The following is a 23,233-nucleotide window of genomic DNA, read 5'->3' on the forward strand; positions in this document are numbered from 1 at the left end:
TCGCAAGTTTTCGGGACCTGGACTCGTGCATCTGCCGTGGTACCATGTCCAAATCACGTCCTTGTGCGTGGGCCCACCGTGACACCCGAATCCTGCTGCCAGTGTGCCATGCCATCGACCACCAGTGTGTATTAACTTATCATTATCGGGGGATTAAAAAGAAAAGGCTCGGAAAATAATGGATTGGGATACGAATCCGTGCTGTAAACCGGTTGTCTCTCCAACACCCCTGCACCGAGCAAATAAAATTAATCGGTGAGTAAGAAAGAAAAGGAAAGGCAAGCTCCAACTGCAAATTGCAGGCTGCTCCCCAAGGACCCCAACTCAATCCCCCGCGCCGCCGCCGCCGCCGTCGGCGGAAGCGACCGACCCTGCCCCCTCGCCGGAGAATCCAACCCCCAGCGTCGTCTTCGCCTCAGGTACCGGACTTGCTCCGCCCTCCAGTCCGGCCCTTGGTTCGTTGATTGCGTGTCCGCTGGTGGCGCTCGCCGCGCTTCGTGATCTGTTCTCGGGTTCCGCCACGGCGACGAGAGGAGTTGGGGGTGCGGCGGGTTCCCGCGATGCGGTTCCTCGGTCTTGGGGCCAGCTGGTTCTCGTGGGATGCCAGCCGTTTCTGGGCATATCGGTCTGCGGGGCTGCGTTAGGGGTGGGTGGTCGTGTTCTCGACTGATTCTCGTGCTGCTAGAATGGGTCGGAGAAAAATTTCGCCTCCCGTAGCTGGTAGCCTGCTACCATGACGTTCTGGGGGTGCTCTTGTGTTGTAGGTAGAGGAGGCGTTCGATGCTGCTCATACTTGCGCACGCCAGCTGGGTGGTGAATTGCCTCATTGAGTTTGTTCTCGTTTGCTGTCGAGCCCATTGTAGCCCCTTTATGCCCAAGCCCAACCATGAGAATATCATCAGAAAAAGCCTGAATTGAGCGTGGGACTTGACTGTCTACTTACCTCCACGAGGTTTCTTAAAGCAGGGCAGTAGCATGATGGATATTATAAGGACCTTAGCAATGACCCTGGGGATAAGGATAAGCCCATTGCTGGATATTATGGCACACCTCTGTCTTCCAAGGGTTAAGTAAGAGTATTAGGACAACTGGGTTTCTTTGTGCAAGAAATTTAGCTAGTTGCTTAGTTTGAGATGATATTGCTGACATGTGTGATGTTGTTGACTTAGTGTCCATAGCGACTTGGATATTGAATTTTAAGTGAAATTATAGTCTCTCTTTGAAAATCTGTGATGCAGTGATCCTTTAATGTTAATGCTCATGTTGCTAACAGTAAGTACGCTCTAATTGAGGCCTTATTGGTGAGAGGGAGGTTTGGGAGTACTTTAACAACATGGATCAGCGGGGAATCTAATGCATATAATGCATAAGTGAAGCGGTGAGCGTATGAACCATAATGTGCCTGGTGATGATGATGGTTGGGGATGGATGTTTGCAAATTATCATGGGTTTTTGCTCTGTTTGACACTAGTTGCACCTTTTTCTACAAGCCTACATCTGGGAAGCAGCAACTATTTCTTCATGACTTAAACTCCAAAATGAATGAATACTAAAGTGTGTTGTGCAGATTGGCATATATTGTAAGGTGCATTGATATAATTAACAATTCATCCGTTTGGGTGTTTAAGTAGGCATTGATACAATATGATGATCTTCACTAACATTTGTTCTTTTAAGTTTTCCCATCTAATGTTGAGTTTTTGGTTTTTGTGGTAGGTTTGTATGAATGGCAGATGACAATATGGTCACTGGAGTGTCACCTGTGGCTGATGAATGGGATATGCCACCTCTGACTTCATCAGTATATGCCAGCCCATTATTCCGAAAAGGATTGGATCCTATTAATTTGCCTGGATATGGGGATGTGAAGAATAGTCAGGAAGGCACACATACTGGATTAGTCATGTCAGATGGCTTTGTGTTCCCTCCAAGCGAGCATGAGAATTTGCCAATAGATCCTGAGCATGAGATTTTGCCAATAGAACCTGAGCATGATGAATCAAATACAAACAGTGATGGTAAGGAAGGTAGTTGTGCTGGGAGTAACGATGATGAGTGGTGCCATGTATCACCTGAAGAAGTTGATGGCATGAGTAATGAGAATCTATCTATCAACAGCGACTTGCCTACCGACAATGAATCTCCTTTACCAGATTCCAACCCCACAGATCACATGAACTGCAAGGCTGATCTTCCTTGTGAAGGATGGTGGAAAAGGAAATCCACTTATCTGTTTCACCATATAAAGGGAGTGACTACAGTCTGCTCAGTTGTGGCAGCTGGTGCCGTTGTGGGTTTTGTCGTAATGAGTCAGAGGTGGCAGCAGGACCATTTGCACCTTCATCAATTTCAGTTCAGTGTCAACGGTGAGGTATGCCATCTATCCTTTATCTGAAAAAGTTTTGCTAGGAGTGCCTTTTTGCCATTGTTCCTTGTTTTTCTTGTATGTTTCTAATTATTTTGCTGGCGGCATGAAAGATATAACCTCTATGATACATTATGAAGTATATGATGACAAAGAATCGCACAATGCTCTTCCCATGTCCTGTTTGTAGTTCAAAGTGCTTCCGAGGTATTTAGATTTCAGAATATTTGCTGAAAAAAATGGATAATAACTCCAAAGTTAAATTTGTATAATCACCCCCACTTCTTAATTGATGAGATAAAATAGAATCATTTACATGAGATGATGCTTCCTTTTGGACTAAACTCATCTTTAGAAATTTCGAGTTAAATCATATCATAGTGCACCATGTAATGTTATTTTTGCCAAGTAGCCATTGGTCTCTATCTCAAATTGGGCTTTTCTTGTTAGATAGGAATTTGCGTATCCCTTAGCAAATATAGTTCTTTTCTGGATACCAGCTAATCATATTTTGACTGATGTTCACTCTTTTCGGCAGAGCATGAGTCGAGTCATTGGAGCATTCAGCCGTTTGAAGGATGGGCTTCCAGGTAGTGAACAGCTTAGGTCTCTGCTGCCAACTCGCGTACTCCCGCAGCAGCCGCTTAGCGCTTGAGCGCAACAGGCGCAGGAATTTGGTGTTAGGGACTGCTTCTAGTGGCAATTTTTTTTTGCTCATGATTTTGAGACAGTGCAATTCTTTCTTGTGCTAGTACAACCGTTTGATTTTATCCTTCTGTAAATTTATGGTTGAGATTTCCATGGCACTGAAATATTACTCTTCGTAGTCTGTAGCAACTGTAAAATACATGGTGGGAAAACACATAGTATGGGGCACTTCGAATATCTGTATCGAACTGGCTATCATGTTTTCCTATGTTCAATGGCATGCGCTTGTATTTTTGGTTCGTGCTCATAAACAGGTGAAGCTTCATATGTAAGTAGTGACGATTTCCGAGTAAATAATTCCAAATGTCTAGTTGAAAATTGCCTTAAAATTTCTTGTTGTTTAGTTAAAGGTCCTTTGAGAGAGGACTTTGAATTGGAGTTGAATTTAGCGTGCATCTGGATATCAGATCTTTCTCCTCTCCTGATCTTTATTTCGTTTTCGTTTATTTATGCACCTTTTGGGCCACGCGAGTGGACAGGTAGCAAGTTTTCAGTCAGCACGCGCGCTACAGTCTTCCTCGTCAAGTCTTCGATGATGCACAAAAAGAACCTTCTCGACGCAGGCGGCCGACCTACGCGAGGCCTAACACGTCTTAAGTAGGAATTAGGTTACTAGCGTTATATAAACAAACATATGCAACTACATTAGCATTGAGTTAGATAAGAAAAGAATTTATTCAAATTATCATCCTACTCTCCACAAGAAAAGTGATATTCAAATTGTCGTCCTCTCGAAAAACAATACAAATTGTAGAACGGATGCACGTTTAAATACTCTCTAAAAACACCTTGTGGTAGATTTGTGCTGAGTTGGAGATTTGAACCCACCAAAATTAAGGAGCCTAATAAGTACCCAACAAACTGAACTAACCAATAAGAATCTAACCAGCTCTCATACATGTGTAGTATATAATATTGAGTTCATGTGTTATTTCATTCCTGATTTGTGTGGATTAAAATATGTCAAAATTCCTGTTAATTCCAACAATATTACCATACTTAGTTTTCTAAAAACTAGGTTTAATGTTGTAAGAAGAAGAGAATTTACAAAGGAGTAGATGGTGAGAGTGGATCGAACGGACCACGTAAGAACCTGAGCTGATCGAGAGTGTTTTCACCATCTCAGGGTAATTCCGAGTTGTATAAGGAGAAAAACAATTTTCGCGGCGGTTTAGGAGTTATTTATCGCAAAAAATTAACGTTCGTGACCTGCCGATGTAATTTCTGACAGCACGATCAGAATTAAAGGCCGCCACGCACTGTCGGAGTTCCGTGTACTCTTCTCCGACTTGGCCACTTCCTCCCGAACCCGGCAAACCCCGCGCGCACGGCACGCATACAGCCATGGACGAGGCTGATGAATCGGACTCGAATTTGAGCACCCTATAAATTCATTTGGTGGACGCCACTCCCCAGCCGCCGCGTTATTCGTCAGTTCCAAGAATCATCCTCCACCACCGCCTCGCCGCGCCAAGAATCAGACAGCGCTTTCTTTCCTCATGTCGGCGGCGACGCGCAAGCGCCCGGCGCCCGACGGCACGGCGGCCGGCGGCGAGAGCAAGCGGGCGCGGATCACGCTCGGGAGCATCTACGACTACGAGAAGCTGGAGGTGCTCGGGGAGGGCAGCTTCGGCGTGGTGGTCAAGGCGCGCCACCGCGCCACGGGCGAGGCGGTGGCCGTCAAACGCGCCAGGGCCTCCGACCTCCGCGCCGTCCTCCGCGAGGCCGGCTGCCTGGCCGCCTGCCGCGGCCACCCCTCGGTCGTCGGCATCCGGGACGTCGTCGAGGACGCCGCCACCGGGGACGTGTTCCTCGTCATGGAGTTCGTCGGCGCCAGCCTGCGGCGCCTGCTGCGGAGGGCGGCGGCGGCGCGGTTCCCGGAGGCCCGGGCCCGCGCGGCCATGCGGCAGCTCCTCCGCGGCGCGGAGCGGATGCACGGCGCCGGGATCATCCACCGAGACATCAAGCCGGACAACATCCTCGTGGGCGCCGGCGGCGCGGTCAAGATTTGCGACCTCGGGCTCGCCACGCCGGCGAGGCCCGAGGGAGCGGCGTACCCGGAGCGCCGCGTGGGCACGCTGCCCTACCGCTCGCCGGAGCAGCTCGCGGGACACCGGGACTACGGCCCGGGCGTCGACATCTGGGCGCTCGGGTGCGTCATGGCCGAGCTCCTCACCGGCCGGTTCATGTTCGACGAGGAGACGGACGACGCCATGCTCGCCAGGGTGACGGAGCTGGGGCGCGCGCTCGGCGAGAAGGGGCTGAAGGCGTTCGACGACTGGCCGGCGTTCCAGGGCCTGCCGGAGCTGTCGCCGGGCGCGCAGGAGGTCCTTGCCGGCCTGCTCGCCGTCGAGCCCCGGGACAGGCTCACCGCCGCGGCCGCGCTCCAGCATCCGTGGTTCGCCGAGGAGGGGGAGGAGGAGCGTCCTGCCGCCACCTGCGGGAGCGCGTGCAGAGCAGCTCGGAGTTGCAGTGCTAGTGTCGTGACCGTCGTGGTCTGAGAGCCTTTGAGGATTGAATCTACTGTTTGTAATCTTATTCGTTTGTTCATTATTTATAATCTTGGTTGTTATTAGCACCAATTGGTATGATGCATGAAGATGCAATAGTGGTGGCGAGATAGTGTTATCTATTATCAGTTATTACGATTTTCTCTTTGCAGATAATTTGTATTCTAGGTTGCAAATTCTGCTGTGGTACAATTTGTGTGAAAAGATCAGAGGCTGCAACAGATTGAACAGGCGATACTCCTAGTCCTGGATAAGCAAAATGCCATATATGCTGCATCTAGAGCCAAATTTGGCAAGCAGTTTACTTTACTGAGTCAGATGTGCAAATCTGTTCTGTTCTACGGACTACAGAGTGATCGTGACTAAGCTGGCTGGTTGGACTGGGACAACCAAGGTTCATGTTTCTGCTGTTGACAACTGAATTTCTAAGAGCCTCTGCTTCGTCCTGATTCTTTTGAGCATCGGGTTGTCGAACATCTGTGCAATATGTGTAAAATAGCAGGGAAACCACCTGCCCGCTTTGACCTCTGAAGCTAAGACGATGTGCCGTGTTGGTATGAATCGTCACTGTTTGGATAAAGCCATCATGCTAATCCTGAATTCCAGTAAAAAGTTCTCATTTCCAGCTTGCATATTTTTGTAAAATAAATTTATATTTTATTTCTTTCAACATTTCAACAAACGACGCTTTGGCCGAGTGGTTAAGGCGTGTGCCTGCTAAGTACATGGGGTTTCCCCGCGAGAGTTCGAATCTCTCAGGCGTCGTATTTATATATTCTTTTTCCTTTTACTCCAGCAGGCACATATGTCTGTTCCGTCATCCTTTGTTATCTCTTGGGCCACATATGTGCAGCTGCCTGCAGTTTCCTAGGCCTGCACGTTGCTACATTGTTGAATCTCGTGCTATTTTGGGCCTGCTTGTGTATATGCTTGGGCTCCTCCACTGATCTGATTGGGCTGCTTGTGTTCTCTTTCAATGCGCTACTGTTTGTTTGACCTTGCATTTGAGGGATCGGAGTACAGAGTCTTTTAATGTATTCTTTAGTAGAAGTCCTTTTCTAGACCCACTCTTGTACTCCAATATATCCCCTCCATAGGCTATTATTCAAAAACTAGCAAAATACCCGTTGCTACGGTAAAAGATCAATTGTGTTTTTCAAACTAATGATATTTTTTATTTTCATCACTAAATTTTTATTCCACCTCGGTGGGCAAGAGGGCATTTGGTTCCTTACCGCCGCTCGCCTTGCTAACACCCAAACCGGTGATGGAATAGCTCGATCCAACAGCGGAGTGACCGATCCGGCGGTGGCGAGGCATGATTCGGTTGCGGGGAGCTCCAATTCGGCGGCGCCAGGGCTCGATTCGGTCGAGGCGAGCTCCGATTCGGTGGCGGTGGGACGATTCCATCCAAAAAAACTGGGACCGGACCAACCCATCCCATCTCACACCCTAAAAGTCCAGATCGAAGCTTAGACAAACTGAGGAAAAAGAAATTATTTGGCAGCACGTTACATTTCAAGAACCCAACCAAAAGTTTTATCTACATCAAGATCTTTTTTCATTGCAATTGAAACATTCACCCATGTAGGTGCAATCCTTGCAAGAGATTCCTAGTAAATTAGGGAGAAACTATTAGTTACGGAAATCTGAGTAGATGCTTAGAAGAAAAAAAATCTCACCTTCTCAATTATCACAGGAGAATTTCCTATAGGATCAATCTTATTCATTGGCCCCTCGTCCTCAGGGAAGAACTTACGCAACACTTTCTTATTTTTCTTCGGCTCAACATAGAGGAAAGGGAAAGCTGCTGCGCGACCATCCCTTGACAAGTTTTGGGATAGGCTTGACAATAATATGATCAGGCTCTGCCATCAAGATATACTTGCACATAGTATAAAGTTAATTGAACTATTGAGTCTGGAGAATGATCACTGATTATCAACTAAACTTACAGTAAACTTACTCTTCCTTTATGTCTGCCTTCTGGAGCCACTGAACAAATGCCCACGGCCGATTCAGAACAATGTATCCCTGAGATGTTAGATGAACTATGTTATAATGACAAAAATAAAAGCAGCATCTAGTTTCTAGTAATAAGGGTCAGTCATAAAAGCATTTATGCTCTCGAATTGTAAATGTTTTGAGCAATACTTGAAGTTTTAAATCATCAGTATACAATTGCAACAAGAAAAATAAGCATCAACAGGATGCGGACAAGCAGCAACAGTTGCAGTTCACTTTTTTTAAAAAAGTTGCAGTTCATAACAGGATGGCAAGAAGCCTGCAGTGCACACCCACAGGATGAACCAGTGGTTTTAACTTGGTTCAGACGCAATATGATGAAAAAGGCTGTTATCAGCAGGTTACCTTGCATATGATTCATTGATTCTGGAGGAGTATTATCACCACAACACGTCATTTCAATCATCATAACCCTTGTCATGGACAGTTCGGTTGTCCTTATGAGGCTGGGAAATCCAATGCAACCCATCAAGCAATTCTGAGTACATCCTCTGGTCCAATGGCCCTCGCTTCCTCCCTTTCAGCTCCTCCAGCACCTCAAACGCCTGCTCAGTTTGCCCAGCCTAGCACATCTCCTCCAGCAGTGTCCTGTATGTGATCATATCCGGCTTCCTCTTGCAATCCAACATATCCAGCAGCACCCGCCTCAATACCTCGAACCTCCATTCTAATGCCAACGCTGACACAGCAATCATGTACATGCCTCCGGATGGCACAAATCCCTTCTCCCTCATCTCTGCAAAATACACCATGCCCTTGTCTGCCCAGCCCTTCTGAAACATGGCCTTGACAATGTAGCCATAGGTGAACTCGTTTGGCTCGCAGCCATACAGTGGCATTTCGCGGAACACCTTGAGCGTGTCGTCCACCTCCATGCACCGCGCGTAGGCCTTGATGATGAGGTTGAGCAGGAAGGTGTCTGGGACAACGTCGGAGGCCTTCGTCTGGCGGGAGAGGGACCGGACGGCGTGGAGGTAGACCATCGACGAGGCACGTGACCCACGCCGTGAACTTCTCGTCCGGCGGAGCTCGAACGGGGGACCGCTCTGGGGTGGCGGTTTCGGGGTCCGGATGGGGAGAGGATGGGGAGGTGGTGGTGAGGCGGCGGGGGTGGAGCAGACGGAGGTGGCGCGGGAGGCGGCGAGCAGCGCCATGGTGCGGTGGGCTCCGCCCGTTCCAGTTCCACTGAATTTCAAGAGGCTCGCGAGGGGGAGGGGGGGTGGCGGAGGGGGCGGCGCCGCGGTAGGCGGCGGAGCGGGCGGCCGGGGCCGAGGCCGCACGGGGTAGCGGCGGGGCACCCTGCTCCGGCCGCCGCCTGCACCCAATCCCCTCCTGCGGCTCTGTTGTGGAGAAAGGAGAAGCCTTTTTCCCTTAACCCCTTCCCTTCCCTCTTTTTTTCCATCCAAGCCCCCAATCTGTTAGCATTTGGACTGCGGGTTGATTTCACAAAACTTGAGGGATACTTTTGCAAAATTACCACGATGGTTGAAGGATTGAAAGAAACATCCTCTCTTTAATATTAGGTATAGATCTGCAATTATCAGAACTGATTAACTTGTTGCAGTACAGTATGTTATATGCTTATCTTATTAAGCATGCCATGTGCTTATCTTAATAATTTGTTGCAGTAGGGGCCGGAATTGGAGATTACCAAGAGGTCCATTTTCTTTCATGTTTATCTATTCAATAAGTAACTGTTACATGTGTAGCACAAGCAACGGTTCATATAGTATATTTTTATGTGCCTTGAGTCCTTGACATGGTGTTAATTCATTTAAGATATGCATCAATGGCGTTCCTGCATGCCAAATTGCTGATGACGCGCAGTGATTAGAATTAATCAGATTGCTACATGCTTCTTACAAGGCTAGGTCATGTCATAACAAGATATTTCTTGCTCTTTCACTTTATAGACACTGCATCGCAGGCCTGATGCTATTGTATTTGTAGTATCCCCATTATTTCCGAGAGTTGTATGCCACTTTTAATCTGTCATTATAGCATCTTTTGGTCTGTATGGTCTGATCTGCTTGACTACTTTGACTGCCTTGCTAATCGAATCACGCTGATGGTAAGGGAAGTTTTCCCTACATAAAAATTACACGCCTGGAATATCTTGACTTCAAGTTCAATGAGATGAAATCTACAATCAAATTTCAACCGAACAAGTATTTTTTTGCTAAGGGTACGGTGTTGCTTTGAACTTCCCTGCGTCCCTTTAAAAGTGCATGTCTTTTTTTTAGAGAATACTAAAAAGTGCATGTCGATGGAAATATGGAAATTCAGTCACGATAAATATAAAAAGTTATACTATTTAAACCCTACCTCTACGCCAATTGGACATGGAGAGAGAAAAGAGAACAATTACTCCTTCCGTTCTAAATTGTAGGTCGTTTTAGCTTTTCTAGATGTATATAGAAAAGCCAAAACGACCTACGATTCAGAAAAACAGAAATCTTGTCAACAATGGAACGGAGAGAATACTAGACAAAACTGTGTATCTTGAGTTCTCGACTGAAAGCATTATTAGGAAAACCATTTCTTCCTTTTTTTTCTTTGCAAAGACAAGAGAAAATTGTATTTTAGATAATGGACAAGAGAAAAACGTTACAAATTAAAGGAGTACAATTGAATTGTTCAATCAATTGTATTCTCCGATCTAGTCAGCTTCGCCGGTGTACTAGCATTCTCGAGCTAGAGGCATAATGGCACTTTGAACCAAATGGCAGGAGAAGTATGGATCGATTAAGGAAGGAGCTTGTACATAGAACTGGTAATAATCCACACAAATGAATTGTGGTGGAGCCGTGAATGTTCAGCCCAGCTACTGATGAGGTCCTCACACTGCCAGAAGACACCCTACTCTAGCCCTATAATGCGATGTCTTAGGATATATGAAGAGCCACCGTGCATTAACATTCCATTAGAAAAGTAGGTTCACACTGTTTCGGACCCTCTCATGCCTAAAACAAACATGTAGCTTTTGTCCTACTTCAATTCATTTTCCTGATGCCACTCATCTCGAATAAACGTGCATCTACATTGCAGCATCGAAAGTCAAGAAGTCATCATCACGAATTGTGACGATGCACTGTAAAATAGTTCGTGGTAAGGTAACAAATACGTAAAGAGAATTAGATTATAGTGTATTTGGCGGCAGAATGGGTGATTATACTCTTTGTTTGGTTGCACTCTGGTAACGTAATCAGATTACGGTGTAGGTGTTGCATCTGATTATGGTGAGGGGAGGGGTAATAGGTTTGTATAGGTATTATTTAGGTAAGGGATTTGATTACAGTAGCAATTGATTACAAACCACCACAACCAATCATATGTAATGGGATTCGTTACCTTCAGTAATCAGATTATGTTACATTTGAGCCAACCAAACACCACCCATGTCTTTTTTTAGATAATGAAAAAAATTTCGGGTTCAACCTCCTCAAAGAGAAGAAATCAGTCCACAGATATTACAAATGATGGCCAAATTCCACCAACACCAAATAGTTGAATTTAACAAAACTTTCAACTCAAAACTAAATTCGCAAATTAAAAGGCCATCCATGGGAACTCAAGAAGTGTAGAGCCGTCATCTTCAATGTACGGCATGCTTCAGTCAAGTATTTTTTAGCTTCATGTCCCAACAATTGAGGTCAGAACCGAAGCCAATATGTTCGCAAAAAGGTTTTAGGTTGGTTTTTATCAAAAATGATATTATTTCTTGTTAGCCATACGGCCCAACACAAAGCGGCCCTCCTGTCAACAAGCTAGTGGTTGGCTTCTGTCCCCTTTCTTTACCCATAAACCAAGCATGTTAGTCACCGATGTTTGTGGAGCAATACCAAACACTATATAAAAAGCACGCCATAGAAATTTGGTATAATGACATTCAAAGAAGAGATGGCCAATGGTTTCCTCATTGCTACAAAAGCTGCAATATTTGATCCCATTCCAATTCCTCTTAGCTAGGTTGTCCTTTGCGAGGATGACCCCTTTTTTCAAATACCACATGAAAATTTTAATTTTAAGTGACAATTTTGTTGGGATACGAGGTAGGCTACACTAGCGCAAATCAAAATTTCTACCGCGTATAACCAGGAAGAACTGCCGTATAAGGATCATGGGATTACCACTCGACGCACTACTGGTGCGGAAGATGTAGATATGCGTCGATGCAGTGAAGACGATCACGTAGTCGTACGTAGTCGATCAACGTAGTCGTACGTAGTCGATCACGTCCAGCAGCTCCTCAGCAGCTCGTCCACGTGCACAGCAAGATCGCCTCCGGTGCCGCGGCTCGTCGTCGGCTCGTCGTGGCTCGTCGGCGGCTCGTCGATGGCTCGTCCAAGTGCTGCAGGCGCAACACCTCTAAGGTATCCACACGTGCAGGGAGGAAGCGTTGCAAGCCGGATTGCTAGATCCGCAAGTTGCAACAGGCGAGGGCGTGGGAGGCGCGGCAAGTGTGTTTCGCCAAAAAGGTGTAAACCCTAGGGCGCCCCCACCCCTCTATTTATAGGGGTTCCTGATGGGCCTCTGGATCCGAGGCCCATTAGTACTCCTAAACCTAATCCAACTCGGATCAGATCCGAATTGGGCTTCCAGCCCCTTAAGTGTGTGACCCTATGGGTTCGGATACGTATAGACATGGCCCGAGTACTCCTACTCGGCCCAATAGTCGGTAGCGGCCTCTAGCAAGACGTGCCAACTCCTATACGCATACGAAGATCATATCAGACGAACCATCACAACATAATATACATGCTATTCCCTTTGCCTCACGATATTTGGTCTAGCTTCAAGCCGACCGCTCTTTCTCGATCCTGTGATTCGGAATCCCTTTGTAGGTTAACTCTTAACCGTACGTAGCATGGCCATGCATTTTCGGATCCGATCACTCGAGGGGCCCAGAGATATCACTCTCAATCAGAGAGGGGCAAATCCCATCTTGATTGACCATGTCTCATAGCATGCTTCTTGACAAACTCGAAAGCTACCTTTATAACTACCCTGTTACGGCGTAGCGTTTGATAGCCCCTAAGTAGGTCAATCCACATCTAGAATACATGCGACAATCTCAGGTCTAAGGACAAAGCATATATGTTGTTTAAAGAGAGAACTACTTCTCGTGTTGGGTCAGTCCTAACACATGTCTCTACATGTGTCCACATTATTAGTTCAACATCTCCATGTCCATGACTTGTGAAACATAGTCATCAACTAATACATGTGCTAGTCTAATATTCATGTGTGTCCTCACATGAACTCCGACTAGGGACAACTTTAGAATAACCATACAAGTAAAGAGTTTCACATACAATTCACATAATTGCAAATCAATTCAAGTAGCCTTTAATGGATATTCAATGAACACAATATACAAATCATGGATACAAATGGAATATCATCATCTCTATGATTGCCTCTAGGGCATACCTCCAACAGTCTCCCACTTGCACTAGAGTCAATCTAGAAGGTACCTAATACCCATAGCTCTTACATGCGCATCATGCTTAGCCTGTGGGAGTGGTTTTGTCAACGGATCAGAAATGTTCAGATCCGTGTGTATTTTGCATATCTTGATCTCACCCCGGTTAACGAAGTCTCGAATGAGATGAAATCGCCGCATTACGTGTTTGTTCTTCTGGTGGTTCCTTGGCTCCTTTGCTTGCGCAATTGCCCTATTATTATCACAGTATAGATTCAATGGGCTGGACGCATTCGGGAACACACCAAGCTCAATGAGGAAATTTCTTATCCAAACACCTTCCTTCGCGGCTTCCGAAGCCGCGATGTACTCGGCTTCTGTCGTAGAATCGGCCACCGTCTCCTGCTTGGAACTCTTCCAACTAACAGCACCACCATTTAGCGTGAACACAAATCCTGATTGTGACTTTGAATCATCTCTGTCGGTTTGGAAACTAGCATCGGTGTAACCTGTTACAACGAGCTCCTCCTGACCTCCATAGACGAGGAACATATCTTTAGTCCTTCTCAAGTACTTAAGAATGTTTTTCACCGCTGTCCAGTGACTCTCACCTAGATCAGATTGGTGTCTGCTTGTCATACTTAGCGCATATGAAACATCTGGGCGAGTACTTATCATTGCATACATGATAGATCCAATAGCCGAGGCATATGGCACTCTACTCATGCGATCCCGCTCATCAGCAGTCGAAGGACACTGAGTCTTGCTGAGATGTATGCCATGTGACATAGGCAAGAACCCTTTCTTTGCCTCTTCCATGCTGAACCGCTTCAACATTTTGTCAATATAAGTATCTTGGCTCAAACCTATAAGCCTTCTCGATCTATCTCTATAGATCTTAATGCCCAGAATATATGCCGTTTCCCCTAAGTCCTTCATCGAAAAACTATTTTTCAGTGAAGTCTTTACGGACTCAAGCATATGAATATTATTTCCAATCAGTAATATGTCATCCACATATAAGATTAGAAATACTACAGAGCTCCCACTAACCTTCTTGTAAACACAAGACTCTTCTTCGTTCTTGGTGAAGTCAAACCCTTTGACCACTTCATCAAAACGAATGTTCCAACTCCTAGATGCTTGCTTCAATCCATAAATGGATCTCTGAAGCTTGCATACCTTTCCAGCATTTTTCGGATCGACAAAACCCTCGGGCTGTATCATATACACGTCTTTAGCTAGGTTTCCATTCAGGAAAGCTGTCTTGACATCCATCTGCCATATCTCATAATCGAAATATGCAGCTATAGCTAGAATAATCCGAATGGACTTAAGCATCACTACGGGCGAGAAGGTCTCGTCGTAGTCAACTCCTTGAACTTGTCGAAAACCTTTTGCGACAAGTCGTGCTTTGTAGATGTGAACATTTCCATCCATGTCCTTTTTCTTCTTATAGATCCACTTGCACTCTATGGCTTTAACACCATTAGGCGGGTCAACCAAGTTCCAAACTTGATTGTCTCCCATGGACTCTATTTCAGATTGCATGGCACTCTGCCATTTTTCGGAGTCTGGGTCCATCATTGCTTCTGCATATGTCGCAGGCTCATCATTGTCCAACAATAATATTTCTCGCATTTCGCGGAGCCTTGCTGACCTTCGTGGTTGTGGCGGTGCTTCTCTTGCCATGGATATCTCAACTTGTTCTGCTACGTTAGCATCACTCATTGATTCTTGCCCGATTGGCTCATCTTGAACTTCTTCAAGATGCACTGTCTTTCCACTCTTTTCTCCTTTGAGAAACTCTTTCTCTAGGAAAACCCCGTTCTGAGCGACAAACACTTTGCCTTCTGATCGGTTGTAGAAATAATATCCCAAAGTTTCCTTTGGATATCCCACAAAAATGCACTTATCCGACTTGGGTGTGATCTTGTCCGACTGAAGTCGCTTGACAAACACTTCACATCCCCAAATCTTTAGAAAAGACAAACTAGGAACCTTTCCAGTCCATATCTCATATGGTGTCTTAACTACGGATTTAGATGGTACCCTATTAAGTGTGAAAGCTGCTGTTTCTAGAGCGTATCCCCAAAATGACAACGGTAGGTCCGACTGGCTCATCATTGATCGAACCATGTCTAACAAAGTTCGATTACGTCGCTCGGACACACCGTTTCTCTGAGGTGTTCCAGGCGGCGTAAGTTGTGGAACAATTCCGCAACTCTTTAGATGATTTCTAAATTCGTGGCTCAAATACTCGCCTCCACGATCAGATCGTAAGGCCTTAATTTTCTTGCCACGCTGATTTTCAACTTCATTCTGAAATTCCTTGAACTTTTCAAAGGTTTCAGACTTGTGCCTCATCAAGTAGACATAGCCATATCTACTAAAATCATCAGTGAAAGTTATGAAGTATTGGAATCCTCCTCTAGCCGTCGTGCTCATTGGTCCGCATACATCACTATGTACGAGTTCCAACAAGTCTACTGCTCTCTCAGGAAATCCTGTGAAAGGCGTCTTGGTCATCTTGCCTAGCAAGCAAGCCTCACATGTCTCGTATGATTCAAAATCAAACGAAGTTAGAAGTCCATCAGAATGGAGCTTCTTCATGCGCTTATCATTTATATGACCCAAACGACAATGCCACAAGTAGGTAGGACTCAAATCATTAGGCCGAGGCCTTTTAGCACTTACATTACAGACAGGTGAACCATCAAGATTTAAAACAAATAATCCATTCACAATGGGTGCAAAAGCCATAAACATATTATTCTTAGAGATCACACAACCATTGTTTTCACTCGCAAATGAATAACCATCCTTCATCAAGCATGAAGGAGACAAAATGTTTCGACTTAAACTAGGAATAAAATAACAATTATTCAACTCCATAATAAATCCTGACGGGAGGTGGAGTTGCATCGTCCCGACGGTCAAAGCAGCAACTCTTGCATTATTGCCCACGCGGAAATCAACTTCTCCTCTTTCCACGCTTCTACTTCTTATCATTCCCTGCATCGAATTGCAAATATGAGCAACCGATCCGGTATCAAATACCCAAGAATTAATAACTGTATCAGCGAGAAATATGTTGTCTATAACATTAACAACAAGCGTACCTGAGGTAGAAGTACTCTTACTTCCGCCGTTCTTCAAGGAAGCTAGGTACTGCTTGCAGTTTCTCTTCCAGTGACCAAGTTCAAGACAGTAAAAGCACTCTTTATCTGGAGCAGGTCCAGGTCTAGCTTTAGCCTTGGGCGGTGGGTTTGGCTTGGACGTTCCAGCCTTGCCCTTCTTCTTCCAAGAATTGCACTTCTTTTTAAAGCTGGGCTTGTTCTGTATCGCCATCACATGGCTGGTACTAGCGCTTTTCTTGATGTCAGCCTCTGCTGTCTTGAGCATACCACACAGTTCATTCAAACCCTTCTCCGTCCCATGCATATGGTAGTTCGAGATGAAGTTCCCATAGCTAGCCGGAAGAGATGAAAGAATGAAATCAGTGGCCAACTCTTGGCCCAGTGGGAAGCCTAGCTTCTCCAACCGTTGAGTGTAACCAACCATCTTGATTACGTGTGGTCCTACTGCTGCGCCTTCTGCTAGCTTGCTCTCAACAAAGGCCTTAGACACATTGAACCTTTCAGTCCTGGCCTGTGTTTGGAACATGTCTCTAAGCGCCACGATCATATCGTGCGCCTCATGGTTTGTTTCGAACTGCATCTGCAGCTCGGGTTCCATGCAAGCAAGCATAAGGCAGCTTACTTCGAGGTTAGCATCACATGCTTTCTTGTAAGCATTCTTAGCAGCAGCGGGTGCATCCTCAGCAGGTTCTTCTGGTAGTGGGTTGTCTAGAACATCTTCCTTTTTCTCAGCCCTGAGAACAATTCTCAGGTTACGGATCCAATCCGAGTAGTTTGTTCCATTCAACTTGTCCTTCTTAAGGACCGAACGCAAAGCAAACGATGTGGTGGTGTTGCTAGGTGCCATTTAATCTACAACAAAAGTAATGCAAAATACACTAAGACAAACGTATCCATGATAGAGCAAATTACATTAAACTATTTTAACAGAATCTACTCCCACTAAAATTAATATCACTCTATTGAAACTTAGTGATTCAGGATCCAGAATCTACTCCCACTAAAATTAATATCCCTCTATTGAAACTTAGTGATTCAGGATTCACAACTAACAAGTCCACTAGTGAGCTTTAGCATCACCGCTAGCAAACGAGGTAGATCGGTAAACAACTTTTGCTAATCATATCATATATGACTCCTGTTGTTGGGTGACATCTCCATGTCTCGGCGCCCAACCTTTATGCCCCAAGGTCCTTAACCGTTAAGATAACCTTGTTAAGCAAACCAACCCTAATGCGTGTAAGTGTCCGACACAAACCCGTCTAGTCAAGGAAAACTAGTGGCACCCTAATTTCATAGACCCACCACTAATTGTACAAGACATGGGACGGTGCAAGTTTTAGTTGGGAGGGCATACTAACTTAAACTTTGTGAGGGATCTTTCTACTTCTAACTTCACAGCATGCAGAAAGTAAAACATAAACAGAATAGCATTCACACAATTGTGACACAGTATGGCCCGTTTTCATATGGTGATCTCCATCTCCATAGAACCTGTTCACCATGGTGATCTCCATCTCCATGTTCCATGTGCGCCATTCTCCTGGTGATGAGTCCTCCAAGAACTAGAGCATGCTATTACGCCTAATAGCTAGTAAAGAATCTAGTAAAGATGATTACATAGTTGCTTGGATCATCATAGATTGGTACGCAGACCATTAAATACAATAAAGTGACAACACATATGGCTCCTGCCGTGTTGCCGTACGCGTGACACGCAGGTCACGAATGAGTTACACACATGCATCACATACACAAGGGGGCCATACTGATCACAAGATACATGCATACATCCTGCAAAACAGAGTTAGGCGTCCTAACGTTCCAAACTTCAGAGGCTCGAAACTCCATCTTCCAAGCCGAATTTGGCAAATCTAATTTCGCCGAAAACCGCAAAGCGGTTGAATTTCATGTGTAACTTTTTCTGTAGATCAATTTTCGTATAAAAATCGTCCCGATCCGAGATCGTACCGAAAAGTTATGGCTGATTTACCGAAGCATACGCATACGGCAAAAATCCCGACCCCGGCAGTAGATCCCATCTACTATAGCACATCTAATGCGCCTGGCGTATGACCCTGGATCTCGATTCGACCAATCATATTGATCTTCCCTCACTGCAACTGGATTTACGTGTATCACTTAACTCCGATGGCGGAAACCGACCGGTAGGAGTATGTCGTTACACTACCATTGCAGTAAGGGCATGAAATCAGGACATAGATCAAACAGAGAACTCGCATATCTCCATATGCACACATCCCGAATCCAAAACTAAGCAGCTACGGCTCTGATACCACTTTTGGGATACGAGGTAGGCTACACTAGCGCAAATCAAAATTTCTACCGCGTATAACCAGGAAGAACTGCCGTATAAGGATCATGGGATTACCACTCGACGCACTACTGGTGCGGAAGATGTAGATATGCGTCGATGCAGTGAAGACGATCACGTAGTCGTACGTAGTCGATCAACGTAGTCGTACGTAGTCGATCACGTCCAGCAGCTCCTCAGCAGCTCGTCCACGTGCACAGCAAGATCGCCTCCGGTGCCGCGGCTCGTCGTCGGCTCGTCGTGGCTCGTCGGCGGCTCGTCGATGGCTCGTCCAAGTGCTGCAGGCGCAACACCTCTAAGGTATCCACACGTGCAGGGAGGAAGCGTTGCAAGCCGGATTGCTAGATCCGCAAGTTGCAACAGGCGAGGGCGTGGGAGGCGCGGCAAGTGTGTTTCGCCAAAAAGGTGTAAACCCTAGGGCGCCCCCACCCCTCTATTTATAGGGGTTCCTGATGGGCCTCTGGATCCGAGGCCCATTAGTACTCCTAAACCTAATCCAACTCGGATCAGATCCGAATTGGGCTTCCAGCCCCTTAAGTGTGTGACCCTATGGGTTCGGATACGTATAGACATGGCCCGAGTACTCCTACTCGGCCCAATAGTCGGTAGCGGCCTCTAGCAAGACGTGCCAACTCCTATACGCATACGAAGATCATATCAGACGAACCATCACAACATAATATACATGCTATTCCCTTTGCCTCACGATATTTGGTCTAGCTTCAAGCCGACCGCTCTTTCTCGATCCTGTGATTCGGAATCCCTTTGTAGGTTAACTCTTAACCGTACGTAGCATGGCCATGCATTTTCGGATCCGATCACTCGAGGGGCCCAGAGATATCACTCTCAATCAGAGAGGGGCAAATCCCATCTTGATTGACCATGTCTCATAGCATGCTTCTTGACAAACTCGAAAGCTACCTTTATAACTACCCTGTTACGGCGTAGCGTTTGATAGCCCCTAAGTAGGTCAATCCACATCTAGAATACATGCGACAATCTCAGGTCTAAGGACAAAGCATATATGTTGTTTAAAGAGAGAACTACTTCTCGTGTTGGGTCAGTCCTAACACATGTCTCGACATGTGTCCACATTATTAGTTCAACATCTCCATGTCCATGACTTGTGAAACATAGTCATCAACTAATACATGTGCTAGTCTAATATTCATGTGTGTCCTCACATGAACTCCGACTAGGGACAACTTTAGAATAACCATACAAGTAAAGAGTTTCACATACAATTCACATAATTGCAAATCAATTCAAGTAGCCTTTAATGGATATTCAATGAACACAATATACAAATCATGGATACAAATGGAATATCATCATCTCTATGATTGCCTCTAGGGCATACCTCCAACAAATTTAGTGTTCCAAATTTCTTGAGTGACTCTTACACCGCTATTGACAAGATGCTTATACATTGATTTGACAGTGAAGACCCCGTTCCTCTGTAGGGACTAGATAAATATGTCTCTCCCTCCTCTGTACTAATGTTTGTAATTCTTGCTACTAGACTGTACCATTCATTCAACTTATTTCCCACTAATGATCTCCGAAACGAGACATTAAGTGGTGTTGATCTGAGGACTTCAGCCATTGTAGCATCCTAACAATGTTATATAAATTTGAGTATTGGGATTTCAATGGCTGATAGCCTAGCCATATATCTTCCTAGAATCTTATCTGTGTACCCTGTTTTAACTTGAATTTTCCCAAACTAAGAAATTGATCCTTCACTCCCATCAAACCCATCCAAAATTGTGAATCACCTACTTTTTTATAAACTTGGCCTATTGACTTATTCTTCAAATATTTGTTCCGGATTAACTCTTGCCACATCCCATCTTCATTGCACAATTTAAACAACTACTTACTTAGTAGGCATTTATTTTCTATGTCTAATTTTTGAATTCCAAGACCTCCTTGATCCTTAGGCTGGCAAAGGATTTCCCACTTAGCTAGTCTATATTTTGTCTTGCGCTGATCATTCTGCCAGAAGAACCTTGATCTAAAGTACTCTATTCAAGGTCTAAAGTACTCCTCTTGGGACCTCAAAAAATGAAAGCATAAACATTGGTATGCTGGATAGAACTGAGTTTATCAACACTAGACGTCCTCCTACTGATAACAATTTTCCTTTCCACCTACTGAGTTTTTTTTCTTAATTCTTTCCTCTATTATCCTCCGGTCTCTATTGTTGAGTTTTCTATAGTGCATCGTGTTATCTAGGCACCCCCCGGGCCCACCAGAAGACTTGTACGTACCTACTCAATGGAACATACCTGAAACCTACTCGGACATGAAGACTACTCTGCAGGGCGTGTAGGCTTCATGGACTCCCCGAAGACTAGTCGAGTCAAAAGGAAACTACTCTACCGAGTTAGAGTAGGACTCTGTAACATATTCGACTAGGACTCCTGCACTCAATCCGCCCTGTAACCCTGCTCCCCGACTATATAAGGGCGGGCAGGAACCTCCTCCAAACAACTATGCACAACGCAACACAAATCAATATAATCCACACACAAGATGTAGGGTATTACGCGATCTAGCAGCCCGAACCTGTCTAAATCGTGTCCCCTATGTCACCATCGACTCCTTGATTCTCGGTGACACCCACCGCACAAAACACCACCTTGGGTACTCCCTAGGCGGGTTGCCGGTATAAAACACCGACATCTAGCGCGCCAGGTAGGGAAAGTCGCCGAATTTCTCCGCGCGAGATTGATGGCACCAACCATCATCAAGCCTGCGTTCGCCTTCGAGGCGGGTGCAACTTTTGTCTTCGGCTCCTAGCTCTTCATCGCCGATGGCGCTGGATGCTTCCGACGCTGCATCATCAACAACCGGGAGAAGAAGCATCTCGATGAAAACTCTCTTCGACAAGAAGCAGAAGATCTCGCCGAGAAAATCTCAAATTTTGATCTTTTCAACATCGAGTTCGATCACAACTCGGACTCGACCACGGCTTGGAGGAGTCCGCGTGAGTTGGCATTCAAGTCACCAGGTAGGCAACGACTGCGGGCATTTCTCCGATGACTTCTTCGACTACGTTGCCACGCACGCCAACTACTACGGCTGGCTCTTCTTTGACTACATCGCCACACACGCCGACTACTACGGGCAGCTCGTCGACAACTTTTTCAACTACGTCACGATGCTCGCCGATGACTACGGGAGGCTTGCCGACGACTTCTCCACGCACGCTAACTACTACGGGCGGCTTGTCAACGACTTCTTTGAGTTCGTTGCCGATGACCTCCGAGTACGTCGCGGCGCTCGCTAACGACTACAGGTGGCTCACCGATGACTACCCTAACCACGTCGTAACACTCGTTGACGACTACTTCAACTACACGTCTTGACTAAGAAAATTAGTCGGGGCAAACTTTGCACCATCACCAACTAGTCGGAATCAACTCCGACTAGTCGGCTTCATCAACAACCGTTGCGGTTTCATTGACAACCGCCACAGCTTCATCAACAGTCGTCCACGAATCAAGCTAAGTCAGTTTTCTAATTATTTTCTGGTTTATTTTCCATATGCGCGCAACACGCGCTCTACTCGTCGGAAGCTCTTGCGCACAACACGCGCTCTACTCGCCGAAAGGTAGCAAACTCTCGTGCACAACACGCGCTCTACTCGCCGGAGGGTAGCAAACTCTTTCGCGCAATCGCGCTCTTTTTGTCCCAGTGCCGACTACTCACTTTTGTCTTCTCTTAAGGTCACTACTCTTCTTGAGCAGAATACGCCTTGACTTGTGAAAGCCTCAGGCACATCTATCATGCCTAAGCCCATACGCGTATACGAGACAAAGATCTCACACACAGTGGCAACGGCTACCCAAAGACTGAGAGCCTAAGCGTAACAAGCTAACTACTCCGGAAGAATATGACTGAAACAAGAGCATGACACACAACTTTCATATTGACCACTGAATAAATTTTAGCAGTTTCAATATCCTACAAAAATGCTACATATGTATGCATCTTTTCTTTCAGATTGAGCTTTGACGACGACCCTAAGCGTACCTTGGAAGGCACGGACTAGTTCCCAGGCTCGGGGGCTAAGCGCCAATAACTACTCGACGAGGCTCCTATGGCTCACCTAGTGCATAAGCTCGGGGGCTGGACGCCGCAAGACTACTCGGATGATGGCTTGAGTGAAGATTCAAGATCCTTGAGTTGATCATTCAATCAATTCAAGGCTCGGGGGATGATAAACTACACCCAACAATTGATTTTTTCAAGTTGAAAGAAGAAGATTCAAGATTTTGACCCTCAGCCTGATTCGCTATGAGAAGCACTCAACGAGCGCTAGAAAATACTCGGGCGACATCTTCGGAGTACTCAGAACTGTTCCACTCGACTACAAAGTACTCGAGGGCTTGTCGGCTAGGCACCTCCAGGCCCACTAGAAGACTTGTACAGACCCACTCAAGGGAACGCACCCGAAACCTACTCGGACATGAAGACTACTCTGCAGGGCGTGTAGGCTTCATGGACTCTCTGAAGACTAGTCGTGTCAAAAGGAAGCTACTGTACCGGGTTTGAGTAGGCCTCTGGCGCGCGAGCCCCATAACCAGAAGAGGAAAACCTATGACGTGCCACAGCTCGGGGGCATAATTCATCTACCGCGCGGGCGGGGGGGGTTCTGTTGGTTGCGTCTGATTGTCCTCCCACAGGCTGACGGGGGCCATTAACACTAGCGGACAA

At 45.9% G+C, this 23,233-nt stretch overlaps 3 protein-coding genes and 1 non-coding gene across 4 annotated transcripts; 3 read left to right on the plus strand and 1 right to left on the minus strand.

Moving 5' to 3' along the window:
* Positions 1-230: 230 nt before the first annotated feature.
* LOC101755334 (ATG8-interacting protein 1) lies at positions 231-3,307 on the plus strand. Its single transcript, XM_004955984.4, has 3 exons — positions 231-419; positions 1,717-2,371; positions 2,904-3,307. The coding sequence occupies exons 2-3, from the start codon at positions 1,727-1,729 to the stop codon at positions 3,018-3,020; spliced, it is 762 nt and encodes a 253-aa protein (XP_004956041.1). The 5' UTR covers positions 231-419; positions 1,717-1,726; the 3' UTR covers positions 3,021-3,307.
* Positions 3,308-4,350: 1,043 nt separating this feature from the next.
* Positions 4,351-5,813, plus strand: LOC101756009 (putative cyclin-dependent kinase F-2). The gene has a single exon (XM_004955986.4). It carries the CDS (start codon positions 4,573-4,575, stop codon positions 5,572-5,574), a length of 1,002 nt encoding a protein of 333 aa, XP_004956043.1. The 5' UTR covers positions 4,351-4,572; the 3' UTR covers positions 5,575-5,813.
* A 453-nt stretch (positions 5,814-6,266) lies between these two features.
* On the plus strand, positions 6,267-6,348 carry TRNAS-GCU. The gene has a single exon. It is a non-coding gene; the product is annotated as a tRNA-Ser (tRNA).
* Positions 6,349-8,171: 1,823 nt separating this feature from the next.
* LOC101753465 (pentatricopeptide repeat-containing protein At3g25210, mitochondrial-like) lies at positions 8,172-8,762 on the minus strand. The gene has a single exon (XM_022824271.1). The coding sequence runs from the start codon at positions 8,760-8,762 to the stop codon at positions 8,172-8,174; it is 591 nt and encodes a 196-aa protein (XP_022680006.1).
* Positions 8,763-23,233: the final 14,471 nt, after the last annotated feature.

This window comes from Setaria italica, chromosome II (genome assembly GCF_000263155.2).
Source record: "Setaria italica strain Yugu1 chromosome II, Setaria_italica_v2.0, whole genome shotgun sequence".
NCBI classification, from domain to species: domain Eukaryota; kingdom Viridiplantae; phylum Streptophyta; class Magnoliopsida; order Poales; family Poaceae; genus Setaria; species Setaria italica.